This window comes from Egretta garzetta, unplaced genomic scaffold, assembly GCF_000687185.1.
Source record: "Egretta garzetta isolate BGI_Z169 unplaced genomic scaffold, ASM68718v1 scaffold14, whole genome shotgun sequence".
Lineage (NCBI taxonomy): Eukaryota > Metazoa > Chordata > Aves > Pelecaniformes > Ardeidae > Egretta > Egretta garzetta.
This window is the reverse complement of record NW_009259588.1, coordinates 5,223,690-5,250,594: the sequence shown is the minus strand read 5'-3', so window position 1 is coordinate 5,250,594 and position 26,905 is coordinate 5,223,690. Positions and strand designations below refer to the sequence as shown.

General features: G+C 40.1%; 1 protein-coding gene across 1 annotated transcript in view; it reads right to left on the bottom strand.

Annotated features, from left to right (window-relative positions):
* Window positions 1-62: 62 nt before the first annotated feature.
* KIF13A (kinesin family member 13A) overlaps window positions 63-26,905 on the bottom strand; it is a 111,029-nt gene continuing 84,186 nt past the window's right edge. Inside the window, exons 17-37 of the mRNA XM_035893507.1 lie at window positions 24,138-24,300; window positions 23,331-23,471; window positions 21,526-21,675; window positions 20,831-20,995; window positions 20,014-20,187; window positions 19,318-19,469; window positions 19,066-19,198; window positions 18,802-18,948; window positions 16,320-16,419; window positions 16,102-16,228; window positions 15,015-15,070; window positions 13,823-13,947; window positions 12,654-12,830; window positions 11,292-11,384; window positions 10,288-10,440; window positions 9,820-9,897; window positions 9,217-9,264; window positions 8,668-8,779; window positions 7,588-7,739; window positions 1,351-2,455; window positions 63-449 (exon numbers count right to left, since the gene is read on the bottom strand). Coding sequence (XP_035749400.1) covers window positions 163-449; window positions 1,351-2,455; window positions 7,588-7,739; window positions 8,668-8,779; window positions 9,217-9,264; window positions 9,820-9,897; window positions 10,288-10,440; window positions 11,292-11,384; window positions 12,654-12,830; window positions 13,823-13,947; window positions 15,015-15,070; window positions 16,102-16,228; window positions 16,320-16,419; window positions 18,802-18,948; window positions 19,066-19,198; window positions 19,318-19,469; window positions 20,014-20,187; window positions 20,831-20,995; window positions 21,526-21,675; window positions 23,331-23,471; window positions 24,138-24,300 — 3,838 coding nt within the window. The 3' untranslated portion in view covers window positions 63-162. The remainder of the gene's footprint in view (window positions 450-1,350; window positions 2,456-7,587; window positions 7,740-8,667; window positions 8,780-9,216; window positions 9,265-9,819; window positions 9,898-10,287; window positions 10,441-11,291; window positions 11,385-12,653; window positions 12,831-13,822; window positions 13,948-15,014; window positions 15,071-16,101; window positions 16,229-16,319; window positions 16,420-18,801; window positions 18,949-19,065; window positions 19,199-19,317; window positions 19,470-20,013; window positions 20,188-20,830; window positions 20,996-21,525; window positions 21,676-23,330; window positions 23,472-24,137; window positions 24,301-26,905) is intronic.

The following is a 26,905-nucleotide window of genomic DNA, read 5'->3' as shown; positions in this document are numbered from 1 at the left end:
TATATATAATATATATATTATTTATAAAAAAATTAGAGAATTAAGTCGAGGACTCTGGAGAATACACATTCCATATGGACAGATTCAAATGTACAATAGCTTCAAAAATCCATAAAGTTTTCTACACAGCGACGCGTGTAGTAAGTGCAAAAATACTGCAGTTCAGTTAATCCAAGATTTCCTGTTTTCCTGTTTCCTAGAAAAAGCAGAAGCCGCCGCGTCTCCTGAATGGCAGAGGACTTCTCCTCCTGTCTTGGGAGCGGATGATGAGCCTTGAAGCGCAGGACTTTTCCGTTTCTCTGACGCGGAAGATGCCTGAGACCGTGAAGTGCTACTCCATTTCCTTGCGGAAGCTGGTGCTTTGCTGAGGCGCCCAGGACGAACAAAGACACCGTGTCGTGGTTTGCAGTGGAAGTACTCTCTGCCTTTTACAGTCCCATCATGCTTCCCTTCAATGAAAGTAAGTGCACAGAATTAATTGCCAGTATTTTCATTAGCGCATACAATTACAGTGTTAAAGTCTAAGTATCTCTGGCTATCAGTCAAATAGCCAAGATTCTTAATGCTGAGTGATGAAGCCAGATGCATCCCCTACACTGGGAAAGAACAAAACCTGGAAAGGAGGGCTTGGATTGTGACCAAAAAGATGATTTCCTAAAATTTTAAACTCTTAGTTAGCAAAGGAATAAGTCTTTTGTTCATTTTACAAAATAAACTATCCTCAAACCCAATTGCTTACAAAGCTTAAAAACGTAGCTGCCAGAGGAACTTCTAGTATCAGTGTTAACACCTATTAAACTACTAAACCCATCATCTTTTTAAAAGATCTGAAGCATTTCTGTAGGAGTCTCTTCTCATTTGCAGAAGCATTGACTTTTTCCGACCCCACTGAACTGAATTAAAGAAAACCTGCGCTCTGTAATTAAGCTTTCCAGAGTCTGTGTGCAGGGAATCTCTGAAAGCTACAGGCAGCAAACCTATTTGACAAGTGATGTCCACTGTCAGTACTGCCCACCAACAGGCACGTTGGTTTAAAAAAAAAAAAAAAATCTGCCAGTTTTAGGCTTTGCTTGTTTTTCTGATCTATGAAAATAGATGGGTACCAATGGGAACTACCACAATATGGAAAAGCATTACTCTGCATAAAGCAAGAACAACAGGGCTTTAAGATGGTTAAAAATTAATCAAAGCATCCCTGCAAACAGAAAGCCTAGAACTGGGCATATCAGGTACCACGCTTACATGAAATTGGAGGTACCTCCCCAGGACTGAGCAGTGTATGATTGCAGTGCAAGTTTAAAAGTAGATCGCGCTAGCGGCACAGACAACCCAGAGGGTATTTAGTCTTACCCAGCTGAACGTTTAGTTCAACTCCAACCCAGATTCCAGCTGAAAAATCCACCGTTCCAACGTATCTCACTGTGCCCATCTTATTACTTCCAACACAGACTTGTTCACCCACGGCCACCCAGCTAGGCAAGACGTGGGCTTGATCCGCGGAAGCGCCTTCTTCACAATCAGAACCATCCAAATGGTCCTTCCCAACAAAATCGTCTGCGGAAGCATCAGGGTAAGTCTCACGGTCTGAAGTCTCTTTTACCAGCATGGAACACAAAGGGCTTTCCACAGCATCTGCGAGCCCCTCGCCCCCTGCTGCTGCAGTGCTCAGCTGGCCCACGCAGGGGCTCTGCTCCTTCTCAGTGCTGCAGGGCGACTCCGGGGCGCTCACCCCGTTAGAGGACGCAAGGGAACGCGACTGTGGGGCTGCCGAATGGTCAAAGTCCTTTCCATCTTCGACACCCATGAACTCTGTAAAGGAGTGATCTTCCAGAATGTCCGTCGTGTGCTCAACTGTTGCTTCACGTGCTGAAAATTCAATTGTACAACATGTATTTTTGCCATCCGAGGAACTTGAAGCTGAAATCGGTCCAGCTCTGGGTAACTGCTGAGAGGCCCTGTCAGTGGCATGGAGGGACAGCGGTACTTGCTCCGTTAAGGCACTGTTTTCTTTCAGCGGTAACACAGGTAACTTTTCTCTCGCTAACTCCTTTTCTGACTCTCGACATTCCTTGTTCGCGGAAGATCTTAAATCATGTGCAAGAGATGATCCGGAGGGATCATTAGAGTCCAGCTCCTTCATGTGACTGGCTAGCTGGTCTGTGCTATCACTACAGGGAACAAGCATGTCAGACAGAGTAGCGTTAGAGGCACTGTGGGAAAAGTAGCCACTAGTGATACTGCTAGTGGTGGGGCTGCGGGATACCTCTTTCTCAAGAACACGTGAACTCATGAAGTCTGATTTAGAGGAAAACCATTCCCTGTTCTCCAGGCTAGCATTGTAAACACTGAAGTCTGCAAACTCCTCCGGTACGTAAGGCCGGAAATTTTGAAAACTTTGTGGACTTATCAACTTCTTATCAATGGCCTCCAACTCACTGTCTTCCTCCTCGGAGTCCTGCAAAAGAAGAGAGAGTTGCATGGGATTAGGAACCCACGAAAGTAAAGTTTTCAAAATAAACTAACCTTCCTTGGTTTTTTCCTTTCTGAACGTGGAGAAATAGATACCTTTGATATTCTTTAATTGGAGAATGGAAGACACCTCTGAAAAGAGCTGCTGGGATCATATCCTGTCTACACTGAGCTATTCAATTTTTAGAAAATAAAGATAAATTCTAAATAGTTCAGAAAATATAAAGTGATAAAGTTTGGCATAAGGAAAGCTCACAACATGAAAAAGCTACGTGTTCGCATATTTTCATCATACTCCGTTTTTTAAAGCCATGTATTCTGAACTTTTTTCCCCCCATGATTTAGACTAATTAAGCCTTTTGAAGGTATTCTATAGAGCTAATTGATCACCTAACAAGAGAGAAACATAAACACGAATGGAGGAGGCCTTACGGGTCTCCACTGCAACTCTGGTTATTAAAAACTATCCTGCACAGTGGGATTTTCTATTAGTCTGATACCAGTGAGGCTAAACAATTTTGCTTACCCCCAGCTATCACACCTGAACGCGTTCACGATGTTTGAAAAGAAAGGCAAAAGGATCAAATATTACAGCGAATCTTCAAGGAAGCATTTGTACGCATACACGCACATGTCTGGAGGGAAATAAGCGACACTAACCAACCTGGCAGAATTCGGAGGTACCTCCCCGAATTTCCCTTTGGTAACGAGTGGTGACGCACTGTGACCAGCCCACAGACGTGGCTTTCACAGAGCCCATCTGAAGCTGAGGAATTCAGTCTGTCGGGATGCATCTGAGCAAAACCCCAGCAATATGGTTGGGCTGCTCCCCCAGTATGAAATACCGCAGGCAGGACTCCACATGGATGCTTTTTTCCGTACTTATTTTTTCATGTAAATATACGTATTTATAAATACATATGCATATATAAGCGCATATATATGTATTCATAAACACATACGCATAAACACGTATATATACACACATACATCCATGTATAAACACATATATATTAAAAATTGTTAGTTTACAGCAAATTCGTACTAGAAAGAAAAATATTTTCAGAAAAATGAAGACTGCTGAAGTACTTAAAATTTAGAGGAACTCAAGCACCTATTATTTCTCAATTCCTTTATCTGCATCATGGATTTCAACTCCCGATCAAGGCAGATCCTGCGTGGTATCTAAAGTAGTTTGATGCTTTCAGACACCTGCCATGAATCACTTATGGAAAAGGAAAAGCACAATACCTAACCAGATGACCAATGCACTGAGAACCATACATCAAGTTTAAGTTAAACATCGTCTTGAAAATGTTTCTTGTACTTCGTAATAGCCAGGACTGCTCAAGTAACTTTGTACAACCAACCTCCAAAAACACAGACAGCAAACAGGTCTGTTCAGTTTGCACGTGTCAGAATAATCACAGAATTGTTTAGGTTGGAAGGCACCTCTTGAGGTCATTTAGACACACACACCTCCCACACACCCCCTTATTCCTAGAACACAGGTTGTGAAGAACACTGCCAGCAGGTGATAAGACATCACCTTGTAACAGACAAAAGGCAGCCCTTGTGGGGACAGGAAATATTTCCTTTCAAAGCTCCTCTTGAGCCTCCTGGTTGGGAAATTCCAGAAAAAAATAAATTTCAGGGTTCTTTAAATTCCTGTGGAAGCCACCTTGTACTGCTCAGGCTATTGGTAGAAATAAAGATAAGACCCTTGAAAAATGCATAAAGAAACTCCCTGGGAAGTAACAGAAAGACTATCATGAAAAGCAGATTTAAGAACGGGTAACAGTAAGAACGTGCCAGCAAGAACTAAGGAGGCAAGACTACACGTCCAGATTTAGCAATAACAGAAGCAAAGTAAGCAAGAACACAGAGCAGCTTCCCCACATCTGCTTTGTAACAAACATACTGTGTAGTTAAAAGTTAACGCATCAGAATTTTCAAATCCCTTTCAAGCAACCTCAAAGATGCCAGGTCCCATTTTACCAATTTAAAAATCAGTAATACTTCTTTTTAGTGGTTGCAGCACTGGCGCCTTGGTTTTCATCGCCTGCTAGGAGGATTTGCTCTTAGCCAAACGCCCCTTAGACGTGTTAATTACAGGCAGTATTCAAATACACTCAGTAGGAAAACATTTCATCTGACTGTAACATATTCCACTGTACTCACATGTTATATAGAACACGCCCTTACGTCATGCTGTTTTGAAATAGTTGCAATATTAAACGCACGTGGAAGTACTGTCTGAAACTTTAGGTTGAATGCTCCATTTCAGAACTGAATACAAATATTTTAAATGCCTTTCCCCCCCCCTTCCTTTGACAGGATGTGTTTTGAATATTCAAGAAAAATTAAGAATAGATCCCATAGAAACAGGAGAAAAAGGCCAATCATCATTCTTGTGCTTACTTAGATGCAGAACATTAACCTAGTTAATATTGCTAGCTTCCTGCATGTTTAGTCGCTTTACTTCTATGGCATTTTTTACATGCTGTAAGATGCAAGTGAGCACCACACCTGAAACAACAGCAATCATCCAGTGATTAATTAGGAGCATGAGGCTCTGCACCTTGGAGCCACATTTACAGTACTGATTAATGATGTGAAAACTTCACCTCGAATCAGACGGAGAGGCACAGAGTGCTGAAGTTTCACGTGGAGCCGTGATGCTGCCCCAGTGTAATCTCTGAACTCATTCTGAGTGCTATTCACCCACATGTGTGAAATGTATACTCCGGCCTCCTGAAAACATAGACTTGCTCAGGCTCTGACAAATGCAGGGTAGCCTGGGAAGCCTACGCCTTACAAAGGCTTCCTTCCTAACATGATAAAAAGCCGCAGAAGCCTTCGTTTGATCACCCCAAGGCCATAAGCTGGCAGGGCTACGCAGAGCAGCTGTCTCAGCCTCCTCCCCACTAAGTGGCTGCTAGTTCTTGCCTTCTGTGAGGTGACCAGACAGAGGGGTAGATCCAAATTACATATAACTCCATGGTAGCCCAGCCATCAGCTGGATGGATCAGGTCCCTTGATCTGACTTACTATGCGACTGAACAAAAAGCTGTGTTGATGCAAGGGGGAAGTCAGCGCAAGGAGCTGCGAACTGAACGAACAGCTCTCTCCAGGGCCCTGTTGGCTACAGCAGGTTTACATTGTTCAATGAATTAGGTCCATTCTAATTGGAAAAGCCTGGTGCAGGATGTTGCCCTTTTTCAGCTCTGAAAGCTTCTGCTTATTTTTGGAAAGCAGCACAGACAAATGCCTGGGTTAATGCAGGGCATGCATGGGGTGGGACCTTGTTTTTACTCAAGGGATTAAAGCTGCCCTGAAGTTGCTATGGAAAATTTTGTAACTATTTACTTTCCAAGGGATGTTTTTCAACCCACTAGATGATTTTCTCTTCCAAATACCTTCATGCTATTTGTATCAGTGACTCGGTGTGAGTCAGCACGTCAGCTACCGTATGGAAAATTAACATGACTGAGAATAAAACAGCTGCTACTCAAAACCAAGCAGCCCAGCTCCAAATATATACACCATTGGTGTTTGGTATAACAACCTACAAAATAGCATTAGAGATCCAGAGCAGATTTTTAATGGTTTGGCTATATGGTAGGAATGAAAACGGCTGTTGAACAGGAAGGCTCCATCATGAGCGTTTTGTGGTAAAGAGAGGCCTATAATGCTTACGGGAAAGAATTTGAAGGTCCCACATTTTAAATCTAAAGCTCTGGTTAAAGCAAGTATTTACAGCCATGTTCCACAGCCCAAAACCCGAGTCCATCTCACAGCAGAAATGAGGACACATTTTCATTGAAGCAGCAGTGAGAAAAGGATGTGGCAGGTGAAGATTAAAATAAAAGCCCTCCACCTCAATTCACCGCCTGAATTATGATGAGGACAGGTTAATTAAGAGCAGCAATCTTATTTTAGTCATATTACTTCCACATCAGGCAATGAGAAGCTTTTTATAGTGTACCCACACCTGAATGCATGGTTACTTACACCAAATGGGACCATTCCATTTACTCTGGGGTATAGTCACAAAATCTGGGTAACATACAAGGTATATTAGAGTGACAGCAACATGGTTCACTAAACCACCCTTGATCATTCGTGCCCTGCAAAAACTAAAGCCTCCCCTCTCCCGCCCACCCCACAAGACGAATCACATATTTTTAAAAAAAAAAAAAAAAAGCAAACCCAAGCCAAAACAGAGAAAAAGCGAAATGCAAGAACCCAGTTGAGTTAGTTCTGATGACAGACTGCATTTGCAAGCCAGGCAAGCAACTGTTCATTATAAGCATTACCTACAATCAATCACAAGTGATTATATCCATATTGCACCATTTTTTTCTGCTGCAGCAGTGTTAAGTGCCTCAGCCCACCACCAAACGGCCCTAAGCCCACCACCAGGCCTCATAACAGAAACTGGTGCAAAACTTACAATCTTTTCCTCACGTACGCTATTGCTTTCTACAGGCATGCTGCTGGCATTGCTTCCTGACGGCACAGCACAGCCAGCGCAACGCACCCGAGATGAAGGCATGCTCTGCAAAGGTTAAAGACACACAACACATCACACAAACCCCAACTCTGACCACAGCGCTCAACACGTCCGAGTCAGAAAGGTGTTAAGACACGACCTAAGTGAAACACCCATGCTGGCCGTACATATATCAAAATTCAAATTAATAGGTAGAGAAACTCATGCGCTCCTCCCAACAGAGTTTTAGGTTGAGGAATAAAAGTCAGAATTATAACCGCCCTAGAACACTGTTTCACATATGATTATGTTTTATCTATGAAGAAACACACTGATACCTTGCTGGAGAAAAAAAATCATGCAGGTTACTGTTACTTCAAAATAGAACAGAAGTACCCTGTAAAGGAGAATACTTACCAAGAAGTGAAAAAAAACCCCAAACAAACCAGTGTTTCAGGTAAAAACAAACACCAGAACCCCACGACATATAAAGAACAGCATGATTAATTTTACCAGAGAATTACAAAATTCTATTGCAACAGATGCAGGCTGCAAAGGATTTCCCAAGCACATAAAATCACTCGGTCTCCTTTAAAAAAAAAGAGGTGGTTTTCGAAGCTTACCTCTTGACTAAGCAGAGGTCGGCTTTCAAGCGGGGTCTTCTTTTTATGTTCCTCTTTCACTGGCATTAAGGGCTTGAAAAACTTTGGTGGCTGAGGAGAAAATGCTTTAAAAGGGCTGGCCATTAAAGCATGGGAATTCTCTGCTACAACACCTCGGTAAAAAAGCGAAAATACTGTATTTCAGTTCTTCATATCTTGACTGCAAGAGCATAATTAAAAATAACTGAAGGTTAAGCCATGCATTTGCAAGTTGCTGTCAGTATTTTAGTATTCAACCGCTGGCCCAAGCAGGAGATAATGCAGAGCTCACCAAGGGGAGATTATGCCCCCCTTGAGAAGCCTGGAAACAGAAGGAAAGCAGAGCATAGCAGTATCTGCACTCTCTGTTCTGAGGCTCCAACATTTCTCCTTTCCACCTCAGTCAAAAACAGTAGGCAATGTCCTTGAAACGGTAACTGACAGCTCTTTGCCTCCTGTGCCTCACCTGACCACTGCCCACGACAGTGCAATTCTGCCCTGGAACCAAGCCAGCAACCCTGCATGACCAGGATGATCATAAAGGACACTACAGGCACGGGAGCAATGAATAAACTCTCAGTCCCACTTTACTGCAGCAATATCTCCACCTGTATTGCCCAATCAAGAAGAGCAGGCTACGATTTGACCTGAAGAAATGTGACACACTGACACGGCAGAGCAAATATCTAAATCACGTAAAGAACCTGCAGAAGGGCCCTTCCCACTTTAACAAAAGCATCTTAATTTTCAAATTCATAAATTAACAGCAGCTCCTTTTTGTTTCTTTCTTTTTTTTTTCCCCCCCTTCTACTATTTTGATTCACATTTAGCTTCTTGTTCTGCCCTCCTCTTGTTTTTTTGGACACCCCCAACTTCCCATCCTTTCCTGGATGTCTTCATGCATTTCTTGCTTTCTCCCCTACTCCCAGATTAAGTTTAGCTGCTAAAGCAAGAAGATGGATAATACATTTAGTAGGAAAAGAGCACTGAGAATTTAATTTTCAGTTTAATGGGGTAAAAAGCCACAAACACTGTCATTACATATATATTTTAAAGCCTCACCACTGCCATCTTTGCTCTTGCGAGGTGATTCCCTGGGTAAAGTACCATAGCATGATACATCTTGATAACTGGAAGAACAGTCAGATATATCTAGGTGACTTTCAGACCAACCCTAAGAAACAAAAATATATAAATATGCATGCTGATTCAGGCAAACATAGAAAAATTCATAGGTGAACTCAAAGGTAGGGGTTTTTTTTAGGAAAAACAAGCCGAAGGAATGCCACATTACTGACTTAAGACAATTTTCTGTCTCACAAATGGATTGTTTAGAAGCAAATTAGCTTTTCAATGAAGTATATTAAGTTTTGCTAACCTCCCCCTTCTTAAATATCAGTATCTACAAGTCTACTATGAAGAGCAGAGAAGGACAAGACATTTTAATTCAAAATAATACATAATTAGCGCAGCATTTTGAAGATATTTTATGTAAACACACGGTTAAAAATACTGTTTTCCTATTTTTTTTTCAATTCTCAAATACATCTTGCTTCAAAGAAGAGGGAGGGAATCTGAGAACGTGTGCCATTTGTTGTCACATTTACATACCTTATCATCTTCATCGCAGGCAGAAAGATCTAGTCGGCTACAGGACACCTACAGAACACCAACAGGCAGAATGACAAAATGCCTACCTTTTATAAATAAAATATAATGTCTTGAGGAAACACCGCGGTCATTTAGTCCTAACAACTTTTCTATTAGCTCTTTCCAGATAAGATTGATTATTTGTAAGGACAGCTATGTTTGTGCTGTATGAGCGGGTGATAGGAGAACACCTAAAATGTACACAAAATGGGAACTATCCCTTAATGCTATGAAAAAACTTGAAGGGACTCTGAAGCAAAAGTAATCTGAATCAGGGCAGTCGTCATCCTAAGCTACTTCCAAAATGAATATCCTTATAAAAGGAGAAGAGTTTTGACCAACCCTCCCACTTCCCTGTCAGCTCTGTTATCTCCCAGGGTGGATGGTTGTGGGGAGGCATTTCAAGTGACTGATTTTCATTCATGACAACTTTTCTACAGGTTGGTTAGTCCTAGCTCAGAATAATCATTACCCATATCACATTGTGCAAGCATTACATCAGCATGCAAACAGCACCCCGCTGCCCCATTACTACTAATTTACCAGAGGACAAAGGGTCCTTACATTGTGGACATTTGGAGTGCTGATGCTTCTGCGGATGTTCCTCGCTTTGGTGGAGAGTGCCTCTTTGACGGTGACTGCCTGCATAAAGATAAGAACACACTAAAACCAATGCTGTTGCCTCCTCACCAGAAATAATCGAGCAGGATAGAAACTTTTTTCAGTGTGGCTAACAGCAGCAAACTGGGCTTGCATTTACAAATCTCAATTTGCACACACAACAACCAAAATTTGTACCTGAAATTAATTCTTTGGCCTTTGCCAGTTCAGGTTCTGTGTACTACACCATTGCCACCTACAGTTACTAGACCCACCACAGAAGTAACTTAGTTTTATATTTATCTGCCTGTTGTTCTCTAAAAAACCCCAAACTAAAACCCAACCAATACTTAATATTTTTAATAGAACCATCATTGATACTTGGATTCTCATAATCCAGTTCAAAAGGTGCAAGAAGTGCCTTTTCCTTGCCTGTCTTAGTCGTTCAAGGCTCAAAATGTTCTCCACTTGCAGCACACCACGTGTGTATTTTTCAATGTATGTTTCACCATCGGATGTGCCCTCATTCTCACTCCTTGCGGCCATCAGCGCTAAGGTCTCACGATCCTCAATTTCTTCTGTAGCCTAAATTACAAGTTACACTAATGAAGTTTTTTAAAAATTAAAGCCTGTTGGTTTTAATGCATTAACTTCTTCAGACCACCTCAATCCAGAAATTATTTTGAATCTATAATCCTTGAATTAATCAGTAATCCTGATCATAATCAATGATCCAGGCCTCTTCAATACAGATGTAAATGATGCTGAACTAAGAAGAGGTCATGCTTGGGAGAAGTTTTGCACATTTGCTGTAGTCAGTGTACTTCTAGAAATAATGCATATATAATCTGAAATTGCATATGTTAAGCATTAAGTAATGACAGCTTCCTAGGCAAGTAAATACAACTTCCTTCCCAAATCTTAGATATTCTGTGTGATGTCCCTAGAGTTTAAATTTCAAGTACTACCTCACAAAAATGACAATTACATAGCAATGCTACTATTTACATTTTCATTTAACCGGTTTGTTTACCTTTAAAATAAATTTTATAGTAGATTTACAATTTGTTCAAGCTTTGCCTATAAAAAGCAATTTATATTCCTGGGAGCTCATTTCCCCAGCTATTCTGTTTTCACTGACCTGAACACTCCCCTGAGCACCCTCTGTATTCTCTCTGTAGACACTAATGTGATTTCAAATACAGCTCTCCTACAAGAACTCAGTAAAGCACAGTAGAGGAGAAAATAAAATCCCTACAGTTTTCAACTGTTTGAAGATAAACACAATCTCACCATGGGACTTCAGGATATACACTTTGGCAAGCTGCCTCCTCTTAGCGAAGCAGGACACTTTACTTCTCAATCAGTACCACCCACTGCTGCAGGTCGTTCGGTTCCTTTCAGTGAATTTACCATAGAAATACGGTATAATTTACCTTTGGTATATTGGACACTATTTCATAGGTCACTCCGCAGGCGTAATATATATTTTTCAAGGATATTCTCCTTTTCAGGCTCTGAGTAAAACTCTAGAAACAAAGTAATTTTCAATTATTGTTTTGACAATGATTATTTATGACAGTCTAAGAAATAAAAAGTTGCAATACAAAAATTTATTTTACCAGAAAAGCACATTTTTCAGGACCGTAAGTTCCTTTTTAGCATTAGCGATCCTTTGAGTACTCTCGACAGCTCTGCGCTCAGTATATAATGCCACTAAATTCAATCAGTAGTATTTTCCTCCCATTTTGCACTGATGCTCTATCCCAAAGTAGTAACTTGTAACTGAGAAAGTGTGGCTGTAAGAAGTCCCTAATGTACAGGTACCGACATTTCTCATTTTGACAGCTGCCTGTTCAACAGGTAGAAACTTCCTTTTGCAACAGCAAAACATAACTCTGCTTTCCAGCCATAACTGAAATAGTAATCAGAGTTTTCACTGTTGCAATCACAAGCTTAGCATGCTTCACTGTCAGGTTAGCTAGCCCTTAAATCAGTAACTGTAAACTTAACCTTCATTTAATAAGGCATTTTAGACAAACAAAACTAGCAGAGGACAATATAACAAATACAAAAATGCATGGAATTCAGCTGCTTGGTAAGTTGCTCAGTAGTACAACAGCTTTTTTGTGCTCCTCCCTCCATTGCACTGCAAAATCTGAAGCAATCCTGAAATATGCTCTTGGTCTTAATCATCTGGGAAACAGAAAGGAACGTGATTTCAGAGAGCATCTCCTTGTCTAAACCTGTGAAGCAGCAAGGCAAGGGGAACAGCAATCACTTTCATGGCCAAAGTGAATGCCCTATCATCACGTAAAAGTGGGGAGGGAATGTATACATTTAGGTAGTGGTGGGAAACAGGCCTAGCTTGTAATTAACAGAGAAAGAAGCAAAGAGAAAGAAAAAAAAATATATTGAGTTTACACTGAACATTTGAAGGCACCAAAGATGGTTTCAGGAATAGAGTGGCTACAGTGACCCTATATTAGATAAGCTACTGCAAACTTTCCTGATTCAAAGAACATTTTGAGTTGTATGGACAAAAAAGGTAAATTCCTTTTTTTCTTACAAAAGTAGCACCTGTTACACTCTGAACCAAATCAGGTTGAAAAACGGACAGTTCAAAGTGATATACCAGAAACGCACAGCTTCTCTGCAACCTATAATAACCTATTTTTCATTTGTCTTTGATAATAATTGGAGGGACCGAACTTACACAAAATTAAGCAAGCAGCTAAGAAAATAGGTTAATAAAATTAAGGATATCAAACAAAATTAGTAACACATTAACTTCTTACCTGCTTGTTATAAATATTGGCTGCAATCCTTTTGCGTAATACCAGTTCCATTGCAGCAGGATGGCTGAGCTGCACAGTAGTCTTCACTATTAAGTAAATTCTCTCATTTTGAGGAGTTACCCTATTCAGGTGCACGGAATCATGGACAGAAGAGTCCCAAGCAGCAGTGGCTGAAACCTACGCAGACAAATTAAATGGAAGAAGGAAAGGGAAATCAAATACTTAATTACTCTAACAACAGGTATAACTTGCAGTGATTTAACATGAAGTAAAGCAATTCTTTCATTAATGAAAAATAAACATCATTGAACAAAATGGGGTCAAACCTCCTTTTCATGTGAGGAATTTATCAGAAAAAGCATAAAAGAGGTGTTAAGATTCTGGGGAACACAATCCTTGTGTTGTGCAAATGTTGCTTCAGAAGGAAGTCTTCACATGGAGGCAGAGAGAAAAGCAGAAGAAAGACTGGAGGAAGGAATACAACCCTATTGCAACCGTATTAAAAGTTTATCAAACTCAAATATTCAATCTGTACTGGATTAGGTTATAAAGGCCCATACAGAATAAACATGTCCCCATTCTGCAGAACATCTCTTTCCTTCCCCCTGCCTCCTTCCCAACTTCGGCATCATTTTTTATTCTGGAACTGGTCTCTTAAGCAATGGCCTAAGTTGACACAGCAGGTAGAAGAAATCAGTTAAGAAATTCCAAAGTGGATTCAGAACCATTTATTTCCAACAATTCCCAAGCTTTAAATTTAAAATTGTGTGCTACAAAGGAAAAAGTTTTATTTAAATATTGAGCTTTGCCTAGTGTGCACAATAAATGAAGTAGTTTTCTCTGAAGAATCAAGAGCCTGCAAGAGGAATGATGAAGGGGTGAGGAAAGAAGAAGGGATTTTGAGTCAGGCAGCTGAATTACTCTTTTATCAAGAAGAGCTAAGACTTGTCACTTCTGAACCCTCAGCAGAAGGGCTAACAAGTCATTACCCTCTTAAATTTTAAACAAACAGGCCAGAAAATAAAGGCAGCACTAGATATAGATAGTACTTCTAAGACAAAAATATAATAGTAATAGTGATTAAATACATACAAGTAGAAAATAAAACATATGAAGAACGTGTTAACATAAGCTGCAGTTGTCAAGAAGGAGGCTTGCTAACAGTTTACCTCATCATCACTGTGTTTTATGATCGGCAGATAAAAGAATGGACTCCCATGCTCCTTTGGTAGTATTGAGTTAACTCCTGATGCATGGGGACCTATAAGTTGTTCATTGGCACTGAGGTCATCAGCTAATGAAACAAACGTGCAAAGAATGAAACAGGTTTATACCAAAGGATATTAATATATAGAGGCAAAGTTCTTATACAAAGTTGTAATAAAGTCCTACCCATATTTCATAATACATTTAGTCCTAATTAATCTTATTACTATGCAATATTTTGAAGACAATTTCAGCATACAAAGGAAGGGAAGTAAAACCAGGCTAAGACTCAGCCTGAACACATTCTCATGTAACCTAAGTGGAATTCAAAACTCTTTCTAGGTATTCATAACATTAATTTACCCAGCCAGAAAATTTCTGACTTATCCATCTGTCAGCCTAACCAGCTTATCTCTTAGTTACATCACTTCTGATGTATCAGGGAAGCTTTACATTGAAAAAAGCAGTTCTGTCTACATTAGGCTATTAGCTAAACAAAAAAAAAGGTTGTGCAATGATTCATCAATCTGTTTAAATATCCAGTTTGATCTTCTGTCTGCTAATCTCTGCTCATAATGAAAAAAAACCAAATAAAACATTTCTTGTGACCATAAAGGGAAGAGTGTATATTGTTTTCCAAAAGCAGCTTCTAAAGCGGGTATTAATGTGTTGCCTATATAAACATCTCTAGTAGCCCACTGAAGTGCTGGATGTTGCAAGGCCTGTGGATCCTCCTCTGCTTTATGCCCAAGTTTATATTTACAGGCTTGTTCCCTAAACGGTCCTTAAATGTGGTACTAACTCTAGTCACTTGTTGCTTAACAGTGTATCTGTAAACTAAGAATATATATTAATTAGTTTTATATATGAGAAGACTAATACCTCCAAAGAGAGAACACTTAGATTCTCTAACAAAATGCTCTTTGTAAGTCCTAACACGCTTTTCATTAAACCAGCTGTTTAAGCCTCTACAGACAATTATTCCAACACATGGAATCATAAGAAAAATAATTTTACAAGCCGTATCAGACAGTGCCATTGCCAGGACTTTTGATTTCTTAGGCGTTTCAGATTCATTCTTCCATTTATCAATTTATTGACCCAAACTAATTTCTCCCCCCTCCCCAGGTTTCTTAATCTGTCATTACAACATACCATTCAAATCAAGGAAGAGAACAGGTATATGTGTTTCCATTCCTGCAGGTGGAATCCTGAAACAAAACAAACTACTGTCAACAAGGAAGGCAAATACACACCTAAGTTAATTTGGGCAAACAGATCTCCATGCAAGATTCATATTAACTGTAACCAATGACTAAACCTGTCAACGTTTTAATGGCTAATTTGAATGCCTATGTTGCACAGACAATGTTTTGTTTATCTACACATGCAGCTAAATGTACTGCTTTACCAAAACTTAATTCTCACTGCACAGCACATTTCAGTTGCTGTGAGGACGACAAGTTTTAAACATCCTGTTCTCTTTCTTATGAAGTTTACTGGTTGTAGTCAGCTCATACTTAAAGATTAGCAACCTTTCAAACAACTGGATACGTAACTACTGGCAAGGCACAGTCTTTATATCAACAAATACACTTCTTGCTGTATGACCACAGCACACTTCAAGTGGATAAGGGGAAAAAAATGTTGAGGAAAGATTATCACTGCATCATTCACCTAATGAAGAAGAGAGATTAGATATTATCAGAGACATCAGCGTATGCCTGATTAGAGCCCTATTTCTTGTCCACGCTTTCCCAAATCTAGCATGTTGCATTCCTCATTTTTGCATGTCAGTTCCAATGATCTTAGCTAAAACACAAATTTCAATCAAATCAAATGAGGAAAGAGAACACATCCTTTAAAATGAGAATTTCTGCATTCCCCACTCCTTATCCATGAGGTTATCACATGTTCTACCATTCATTTTTGAACTACTCCTTTTTCAAAAGGAGTCAAACTATAGGATAACTCCCTCAGAATTTTGAAAAAGTGTTAAATTCAAAGGTTATTTTCAAACCTTGAAAGCTATCTTAAAGCTACCTTATATAATGTAAATAAGCAAATCTTGCTTACATTCAAACCAGCACCTGACCTTCTAGCCTTCTGCCAGCTGAGTGGTGTAATTGGTAGCTTTACAGGAAAACATAGAAAGCTCTAAAGCATCCTCAGATTTTTACCTTGTAGGGTGCAATGTTCACACAGAAAAAACTAACCACTCCAAAAGTTTTCCTGAACATACCAATTTGCAGGGGCACCGGGAATTCCACTGCCTGGTGCTGGAACAAACACTGCATTCCTCTCTTCTGTCAGCCCTACCCACTGTTCAACCAGCCGGGCTTCTCGTTCCATATCATCCTCAGATTTTTCTACAGTGAAAGAGATTAGTATTACATATGAGACACATTTTTCATGGTATAGGGAATAAAGTACTTATGACAAGGACTTTAAGCTTCAAACCTTGTTTATTGCTGATCTTTTGAATCTGCTCATCTAAGTATTCTCTGCGTTTTATCAATGCATCAGACCACCTTTCTCGTACACAATTTAAATCTTCTTCCTAATATAGAAAGAGAAAAAAAAAGTTATTGGGCTATGTGGTTAAGATTAAAGGACAGTGAATTTTGTGATAATTGAATCAGAATTTATATTAAACAGCTTGCATGATGCAGAAAACTTTTTTCCCCGAATGACATGCACACTGATTAAGTACCTCATCACCCATGAATGGAAGCTGATTTGCTTTTGAGTCTCAAATTCCAACAGGAGGAAAAGAAAATGTGACTGCCTCAGTTGCTGAACAGAATTATACACCACAGGCTAATTACTCACAGAAGTGGCAATCAGACTTTTTAACAGCATATGGTATAGGAAAAAACAGGTATCATCAGTTGATCATAAGTTCTCCTGAAGATTAGACAGGTCAGTGCACCCTCAAACCTGCACAAAATTCCATTGCTAGCAGCTGCTATCAGTGCAATTAAAAGATTTCTCATGCAAACAAAACCCGTCATGCAATCATGCTTTGTGGTATCACAGAAAATCCAGTTTGTTCTTCTCTGTGATAAGTCAGGAAGCGCATAAACAGCCCGCAAGGAGTTAGTACCTAAGTGGTATCTTTGAGATTGCTGTAGAACCTAATATATTATCTTAAGGGATGTCAGCATTCTCACCTAACTGGTTTTACTTCTCTGTAAAGCTGCCTACTAGAAAGGCTACTTCCATGTAGAGATCTGTAATGTGTTTTACTTTTTTAGGCATTTTCTCTTTTGCCCTTTGTCGCCTTTTGAAATGGTTCTCTGTTATGCTTTCTGAACTGTGACTGTCCTATATTTACTTATCACCCAAAAAGCCAGGCTCAAGGTTTGGTTTTGTATGGATAAAAAAATTGCTTCACTGAAACTTCTGTATTCCCCCCACTCGCATCCTCCCCTCTCCCCGCCACTAGCATTTCAGAAAACTGCACAACTTAAAAAGCTTATGATGTTTTCTTTAGAAAACAAACAAAAAAACCCTATGCTGTATAATTTGGTTGGGAAAGATGCCTGCAACTGTAGGCGGTTGTTCTTTTCCCCGTGATATTCACTAGAAACTGTCTTAATTCTCAAGTAAAGTTTCTAGGCTTTTATTCACATAGCAATTCATGTAGCCAGTTAGGAGAGCTGACTGCTGAGTACTAGAGAAGAGAGCACACTGCAAGAGTACAAAGTCACAAGGTAAACTGAAATAGCAGTGGTTTATAGCCCAGGTAGCCTCTTAAATGCACAGCATATATATATATATATATTTCAAAGCCGCTTTTGCTTGCTCCAGTATGCTTGTTCATTTGAAAGTTGCTGGCTATTAGCATTAGCTGTGCCCCATGCCAGAGGATTGACAGCAACAGCAGCAATACCTGGTAACTATCCATATCACCACCATCATCCTCCTCCTTCTGGTAGGAGAAAATAAATTTTGTAAAACACAAAAGAACATGCATTTCTCTCAACAGAAACTCACAGAAATACCTCAAAACATGAATACAAACATTTCTGCCACAAACTTGTAAAATGTTAAAACGACAACATTCAAATAACCCAAGTCTTATTAACAGGCGGAAACAGATTTTTTTTTTCACTACAGACTACAGCATCTCATCCATGATTTGAGTATTAGTGAATATACTTTAAAAAAAATTATCATAAGAATACAGTGCCAGAAAAAGGACTGAGCAAGCATATCAATGATCTTCATGTTTTACAGTTTCATCTGTATTTAAGGCTATAATTACTTGTGGTTCTGAATGCAACCCCATTCTGACAAAAGGCACCTCGCTTCCCCAGGTGGCCCATTCTACTTGTTCTTTGCCTTCGCTGTCAAAAACATGCTTTATTTCCAATACGAATTTGTCCAGTATCAGTTTGAAGCCATTTGTACTTCCTAAGAACTTTTTCTCCTAAATGAAATAGCCCTTTCATACTCAGTGATGGCTATTACTGATTCTGATCAAGTAACAGCTCAGTCCTTTTGGAAACGATAACCAGTGTCTTCACTACAAGACATTTTCTCAATTAGTTTTCTTTTTGTTTTCCCTGCTTTTCTCCTCCTCAACTTTCACCATCCTTGTAAGGGAGGAAACTAATGGAGCAAGGAATCTACTATTAATCACCTCTGCACACAAAGGTAAAACCAATTTCCATATTACTGCTGTTCTGTGTATACTCAAATACCATACTTGCCTCTTTTTATCAGTTATACACTGAGTTATAGGCAACAAAAGCAGCAGATTTAGCACCATATGCTTACATTAAACATATTAGCCTCAAACACATGTAAAACTGCAAAATTATACATCATGTACCAGTGTGCTAAAGTCTCTTACAGAACTATGTTGGGCTGGCTCTAGAACAGCAAAACAAAACCAAAACCAATAAATCAACACATGAAAAAGTAACTGTCTTACCTGGTAACTGTCCAAGCCCCTTTGCAGTTTCGTTGATCTGGCAGTCACACCACCTATAGAGACTGAAAGAATTGCTTCTACCATGAGAGGCAACGTTCCCGAATGTTGCACAGGTTTCACTGTCACCTGAACTCTGCGAGAATGACCCTGAACAGGAAATTGAGAGACAGAAAGAAAGATAGGGAGAGAGAAAAAGAGAGAAACTAAGAATAAAATGAAGAATCAATTTAAGTACAAGTAAGATGACAGGAAAAAGATATGTACCTGCCTAAGCTGGAAAATCCCCCCTGTGTTCACATCTTTCGCCTGATGGAGTTCAACTGCAGTATATTCTCCCAACTCATTCAATTCTTGTATGGAAATCCACATTTCTATTCTTCGAGTTACTTCATTCCACCTAAAAAGACACCCCCACAAAAAGCAACAGTTGCCTCACCAACCTGTATTTTGTGCACCACAAGTATTAGAAAGCCTTTGGAAAGCTAATGGAAGCATTCACGTGTAATTTATTTGTACCTGTCTCTCAGTGTCCTAGTTTTAGCATGAAGAGAATCAACTTCCCAGACAGAGCTGCCATTGCCAGTACATCTGTGACCCCACACCTCAATAGCAAGGGCTCCTTCTGAAATGAACTCCAAAAACTCTTCTGTGACATTCACTACATAGTCCTGGCAATGAGAAAAACAAATTCCATCCAATCAAATGAAATAACTGTATCTCCTCAAGTAGTTTGCAAAGACACACCAAACAACTAACTACCTGCATGGTAAAACCATACAGTTTGGACCAAAAAGCTCAACTGTGTTCAAGAAAGTTGTGAAACGTACCACCTCAGCAATTCCTGCTTCTGCATACTGCATTTCATGCTTTGAAAATTTCCATAAAAATGATGTCACAGCTCCAGTGATCTTTTTTAAGTTACCGAGCTTACCAAACAAGTATATAACGTCACTATATAAACTATAGTTTCCCCCATGCATTACAGATAACATCTGAATTTAAAACACCACTAATTAAAAGATTTTTTCGTTTTGCTGCATTTTGAAGAGGTGATGAAGTACGTTATGGCATTCTAAAGTATAGTCAAAAGTCATCAGTTATATGACTTAATTCCTTCCTTCTTCCCCCAGCATAACACAGCTCAAATTCTAAATAGCTTATCTCAAACATACCATCCTCCCGCTAACACTATTTCACAATAAAAATAGTTACCTTACAGTGAGAGAAGGTCACTGTAAAATGAGCATCCTTGCTCTGAGGTGAAGGCACATCTGGATCTACCACTGGTGCCGCTACTGTTGACTGGCATTGATCCCAAAACGTATATTGACAAAAGACAAAGTTGGAGAGATTAGGTGGCAGTCCGGTTGCTTCTTTTATTTTTACCTGAGGAGACAAACCAGATGTTCTCAAATATGATTATTTCTTCTTCAATTGTAAATTGTTCAGAAACTAAATATTTAATCCAAAAGTACCAACAGCGAGGAAGAATTTTTAAAGGACACCTCGAATTGCTTTCTAAGGATGTCCCCATTTAGGAAATTTATGTTTTGCATATACAGAAATGCACACTCAAGGAAGGCAGTTAGACGCATCTAACTAGCCCACCCACGTACATGTTTTCTTTGAGGAAGCTGATACGCTGAAGTGGAGAATGAAGCACTTCATCACAGAAGAAACAAAATCTAGAAACCACCCATAGAGACTGTATTAGATGATCAAACAAACCACAGGACATTGTTACATGGAAAAACTGTTTCCCCTTCCGTGTCCGCCAAGGACGGTCCTTGTAACGTCCGTATTTATGATGTAGGCCCTCATATACTAGAAACTAATGTGAACTAATTCAGCCACTGGAAACCACAGCCAGTTAGACTGACCTACACTGAATAGAGCAAGAGAAACCTCTCTCTTCTCTTTAGAGAATTTTAAGCAAGCAATAGCATACGTAGCTTAGTACTTTACATCAGACTGACTACACAGCTATGAAGGCCTGCAACTGTTAACTTCATCATGTGTTCTCACTTACCCTGCAGGAGAGCTTTTTTGCTCTATGAATAATTTCTCCATTGTTATCCATGACTTCCAGACTCCCACTCTCACTGGAGTTCTCAGATGAGTCATCTCCTTCTACTACACGTTCTGGGACAGACCCAGTGACTCGCATTACTTCAACATGCAACCGTCCTGCAACCTAAGGCAAGACAAATACTAAGAACCTGTGCACAAGGGACTTAAAGACATTAAGATGGTAAATACCAAACTCTAGGAGGTGTGCAGAAACAGAACTGAATAGCTCTCAGCCACCATATGAAAAGCAATGTTGTCAAAAAAGAGGAGAAAGGAATAGGAAAAAAAAATAATTTGTATGCAGAACTACTGACCTTTTTCATTCACACACAACAGAAAAGGCATACAGTGTCAAGACTGTACATCAGAAACCCAGTATGCTGGGGTTTGCTCAGTTACCTCCACTGACACTAGGAATTTTACTCTACTATTGTAGTAGCTGGGCAATTGTAAACTATTAAAACAGAAAACATACATAGCAATTTGAAAAGCACTTATTCACTGGGAAACAAGGCACAAAGCATAATTTCCTTGTTAAAAAAAAAAAATATCTGTGTACATTAGGTCTCCCAGCAAAAAGCCACGTTACCCCCATGGGTATGAGCGCATAGGTATGTCCAGCCCGCTATACATTAGGGCACTATTTGGCTTTACCTCCCCCTGCTGACTGATGATGGGCACAGCATACTGCAGCTTCACATCATAGAAAAGGCACTCCAAAAACACATTGGCAACGCCAATTAAGTTGTGATTCTCTTGTGCTTCGTAAAAAGGATCACCTCTTTTGCCAATCAGCTTCCTTATCTGTTTTAAAGACCATAAAAGTTATGTCAAAAACTGTAAGCGTGGGAACACAAAATCAAATAATCACATAGTATAAGATCACAGAACAAAAATTAAGTCGCTACCAATCATTTCTGTTCCTTCCTGTTACAGAAGTACAAAGAGACTAGGAGCACATCACAAATCTGAAATGAAATCTCTGAGATGAGACGTTATACAATCCTTTGGTAAATAGTAATAGAATGGCCTACATTTTTTAGTGATGTCAAGACAAACCAGATTTTATCATGAGCAAGCACAACAGCCACTGATTTCAAAAAGTTTCGCCTTACTTTTTCTACTCTGTTTACTCTTTCCAAATGAGAGGACAAATCATCCCCAGGTTGAATAGTGGTCTGTCTGCTGGGTACCACTACAAGGGCAAAGGGAAGGTGCAGGATGACTCCCACTTAAGCCTATAAGCGCTCCTATGATTCCCATAGGGCTGAGATCACAGCTGCAGCATTTTCTACACAAGTACCCCATACACAGCCACAATGAATTCATGCAGATTCCTAGCACGATACACGCTCCTCAGTGGACTTGTTAGCTCCTTCCCTTCTCCTCCTCCTTTGTCTTCAACACATGCATTTGACCTACGTGTTTCTATGTAGCACGTAGAACACATGCATTATGGGTGACATAGGTCATGGCAAGGACAATCCTGGCTCAGGCAGACATAATATATTCAAAGGATGCGCTATCAGTTCTTACTAAAGTCAGCAGCAAAATCATCGTTGTCTTCAGTGGGCACAGATGAAGTGCTTGACCTCCCCTGTGTTATGATTTTAGAGATTCCCATTGTCCCGTCCAAGGCATGTAACAAAGGCACAACAGCTGTTCAAACATATTTGAGAATGATTCTTGATACAAGTAATTTAGGTGCTCCCTATCAGCCACAAGACAGCAAGATATACTTCCTACGCACTTCCACATGGATACTTACAGGATGGGTCTTCTGGAACACCAAAGCTCACACCTACCTCTTGCCAGTAAACGAACAAGCTTTACACAAGCGTCACGCTTCTTTCTCAAAGCTAACCTACCACTTAAATTCTCACAAACACCACTTAAGTTTTGATGGAGATACTGATGTAAGCTAAGTATCCTCAATTGATTTCTTTGCTGCTTTAAGGTTGGGGGATATACAAATCAAATTACAGAATATTTCACATTTTAAGACCAAGTTCTACCCCACTAACATGTTCTGCACCTTGTGTGTATCCAAGCAGCGTCCTTGCTAGCTCTGATACTGACCTCAATTTAATTTTATTTCTAACGCAGTTTGCTGCTTCCATTTAGAGATGGTGCCTATCTGCATGGCACCTATATCATGCCAGGTAAACACATGCTCTTAGTGGTATCATGAGTCACTACCTCAGCACAATTATATCTGAGAATACATGTGAGGATAGGACATATCTGTATTTTATTCTGCGTGGGCATTTTGAACATTTAGTACTATTAATAGTTTTGGGGGTTTTTTTCTTGTTTTGAGGTTTTTTGTTTGTTTTTAAACCACAATACTGTACCCTTTCATACACGAAGTCATTGCAATTTATCTGTACAAGATATTAAAAGGGGTTAAAAGAAAACAAACTCTATCTCTGATCCCTTTCAGAAAATGTATACAATACCTCAGGAATTTTCTCCTTCCACTCTTGATAGAGGTCTCGCATGTCAATCAATTTGTTCTCTAGTTTCTCAATAGTCCACACTTGAGTTCCTTTTCCTTTTCTTCTCACTTGAATAGCAGGCTCACTTACTATTGCACCCCTCTAAATCAGAGGAAAAAATAATCACTGCAGGAAAGGTGGATGTAAGTAGTTTAACTCTTCACGCAAATTGCATTCCTAAAAAGGAGTAAAATACGGAACATACAGCTTCCTTCTGCATGTCAGCCATACCATCTCTGTCCTCAAACACAGCATACCCTATACATCTCTGAGGATCCAGACTTCTTTGTCCTTCTCAGACAACTGACATTCACACAGGAACATTAACACTCTCAATCAAATCACTTATGACAAGCGTATTATCCTAACTGCTATTTATTATATTTACAGCAGCACTACAGCTGAGAAACCCTTAAGACAAAGAAATTGTAGGCATCTGTAATAAAAAAAAAACTGTAATTTTTGCAAACATAACAAAATGCAGGTTTTACAGCAATGGAACAGAAATGACTGTTCACAAACTGTGTGGGCATACGGTGATCACACACTTGAAAAAACAGTAAAAGCCATACTTAATGCTATGTTCCCATTTTTACTGATAATTATTCACTTTCAATATATTAAAGTCAGGTAGCACCCATATTTTGCCTATGCATAATCTAACAAAAGTAACATTTTATGGCCTCAAGTTAGATGAATGTAGTATGTCTACATATTTTATATTAGCCATAAAACTACATTTTCCAACATTTCCAAGGCTGCCGTTACCTTTTTGTTGGCACTGAGGTTTTCAGCAGGGATCTGAAGTGTTACTTGATAATCTGTTAGCTTACTCATTTCTTCCGCTAAGAAGTTTGCTTCTCTCACCAGTGTATTTGCCTTTACTATCTGCTCTCGAAGTTTAGCCAGGCTCTGTCGAAACAATTCATCCCTGTGGTGCAGTAGGTAACATGAAAAATACAGAGAAACCTATTTCTATTATTGGAAAGCTGCAAACAGAGGTGCTAACAAACTTTTCTGAAACACATGGAAGAGGAAATGCTGCATAGCACTATGTCAGCAAACACAAAACAGCGTCAGACAATTTTATTGAGGAAAAGCAGTGATCACATATTAAACAAATATGTTACTGTTGAGATAAGTCTAGCACAGTAACGCCCAAATAAAAGGGCACAGTACTATGGGAGCTGTTGCAGTGGTGATTTGTTAAAGCCCTACGGACATTCCTAATTTTCAAGAAATTAAATAATTGCAGCTGTCTTTGTCTTTAATCTGGAGTCCTGTTCCACAGAAACTACCAGTTGAGACATGTGAGACTTCATCTAGATAAAACCTGCTTTTCCTCAGATCGTGATGTTGGAACCTGCAATCACTGCAGGCCACAGCTTTACATCACAGCTAGGGGCTCTGCAGTGCTATAGACACCCAGACCTCCCTCCATATACTTAAGCCATCTCAAGTCTATGTGTTAAAAAAAAAAAAAAAAAAAAATCTTAAATCCTATATACCCGAAGAACCTTTTATGTAGTAGATAAATAAGCACAGGTTAAAGCTTGCACACTCCGTACAGTTAACAGTCTCTGGGCAAATTCCAAAAAGGTTTCTAAGGCTTGTCTGAGCAAACCTGTTCTAATGTAACACCTGGCAAACCTGATATGACACATACTGTACCTCCACCTGCGATATGTAGATATGCTCTCACCTGGGATTCTCATCTTCAATTTGCCTTTTAGAAGTATTACGATTATCCTCTGAGCAAATGCAAAAGCCCCCTTTCTGCCTTTCTTTGGAAACCCAACAACACTTACGCATCTCATCATCTTCATAAAACTCACAATCAAACTTCAGATATTTCAGTGACCAGCACTCCTCTGTATAATTTTTTCAAGCTTTTCCATGCAAAGTCTTACTGAAATATGGTACATGTTGTGCACATGCACTTCTAATTTCTACAAAATACATTACATTATGGAGAAGCGTAGGAGGAACAAGTAAACTCCCGGACCTTGCTGTGAATACAGGCAAAGTTTGCCTGTTTGTCTTTATTCAGACAGGCTTGGCTCTTTTGTATGTCTTTATAGTACAAACCACAAACAACTTAATATGCCTTTCAGTCTCCAACAGAATTCTTCTTGAGCAGCTATCTTTCTCCAAACTTTCCCAAAACACCAGCCTAGGCAATTCAAATTGCACTCTGCTGGTTCCCTGATACCACACCAAAATGGTAAACGACCAGCAGTGTTAGAAGCAGCCCTGAATTTTAGTGCCTTCAACATGCTAAAACATGCAGCCTTGTCTCTCTCCCCTGTCTGGCCTAAGTTTACAACAGTGGTGAGTTTTGTTGGATCTTAAATAGCTGCTACTATCAGCGGATTTTTAGCCCACTTCCTCCGTATCTGCTACTGGCATTATATGGAAAATTCCTTTTCCTCTGCCTCTTGCTTCTGTTATCCAGGCCTTCGAGGTTAAATGAGCAATTCCAGACCTTGGGAGTGACACATTCCACAGACGGCTATAATTTTGGATTCACCCAGAAAATGAAGGTAGAGTCAAGAATTACTCACTAAACAGTACTTAATACTGAGAGTACATTACACATGCAACCACTGCGAGACAACTGCCTAGCCTGAGAAACAGAAGGCGGCTTTGATCCGTAAGTGCTGTAAGAGCCATGGGATTCAGCTACAGCCAGTGCCTTCCTTGATCCGGGAAACCAGCATCAGCCGAGCTTTTTGGGGAGCCTCCCACACCCATCTCACCGTAGCAAGATTCTTGAGAAAAGAATGATTTAAGACTCTGAGGAGGTCTTATGAGTAACTCAACCAATTATTATGGGTAGTTCTCGTTACAGTTGTGTTTTTCTGTACATAGCTGTGCCAGCACCCTTCCAGAAACTTAAGCAAAGAAAAACCATTTCACATGGGATTTCTTAATTCTTACAACACAAAACATATGACAAGCTCCATCAGGATATTAACTGAAGCAAACAGCCATGGAACATGAAATCTTAAAACAATCGTTTAAGCCAAACAAGGGAAATTTACACCTGACACTCACAAGGTGTCATTGCAAGTCCCTGGGATTCCTAATGCCAGATACAGAATATGTTTAACTAAACCTCTAGTCCAGTACACCACCACCCCAAGAAGAGAAGCGAGAGGATGTGAGAGAAAACAGCCCTGCAGACACCAAGGTCAGTGAAGAAGGAGGGAGAGGAGGTGCTCCAGGCGTCGGAGCAGAGATTTCCCTGCAGCCCCATGTGCAGCCCATGGTGAGGCAGGCTGTGCCCCTGCAGTCCATGGAGGCCCACGGGGGAGCAGATCCCCACCTGTAGCCTGTAGAGGACCCCACACCAGAGCGGGTGAATGCCCGAAGGAAGAAGGCTGTGACCGCATGGGAAGTCTGCACCAGATCAGGTTCCTGGCAAGACTTTGTGGACCCATGGGAGGAGCCCACACCGAGGCAGGTTTGCCGGCAGGACCTGTGACCCCGCAGGGGACCCACGCTGGGGCAGTCTGCTCCTGAGGGACGTGCGC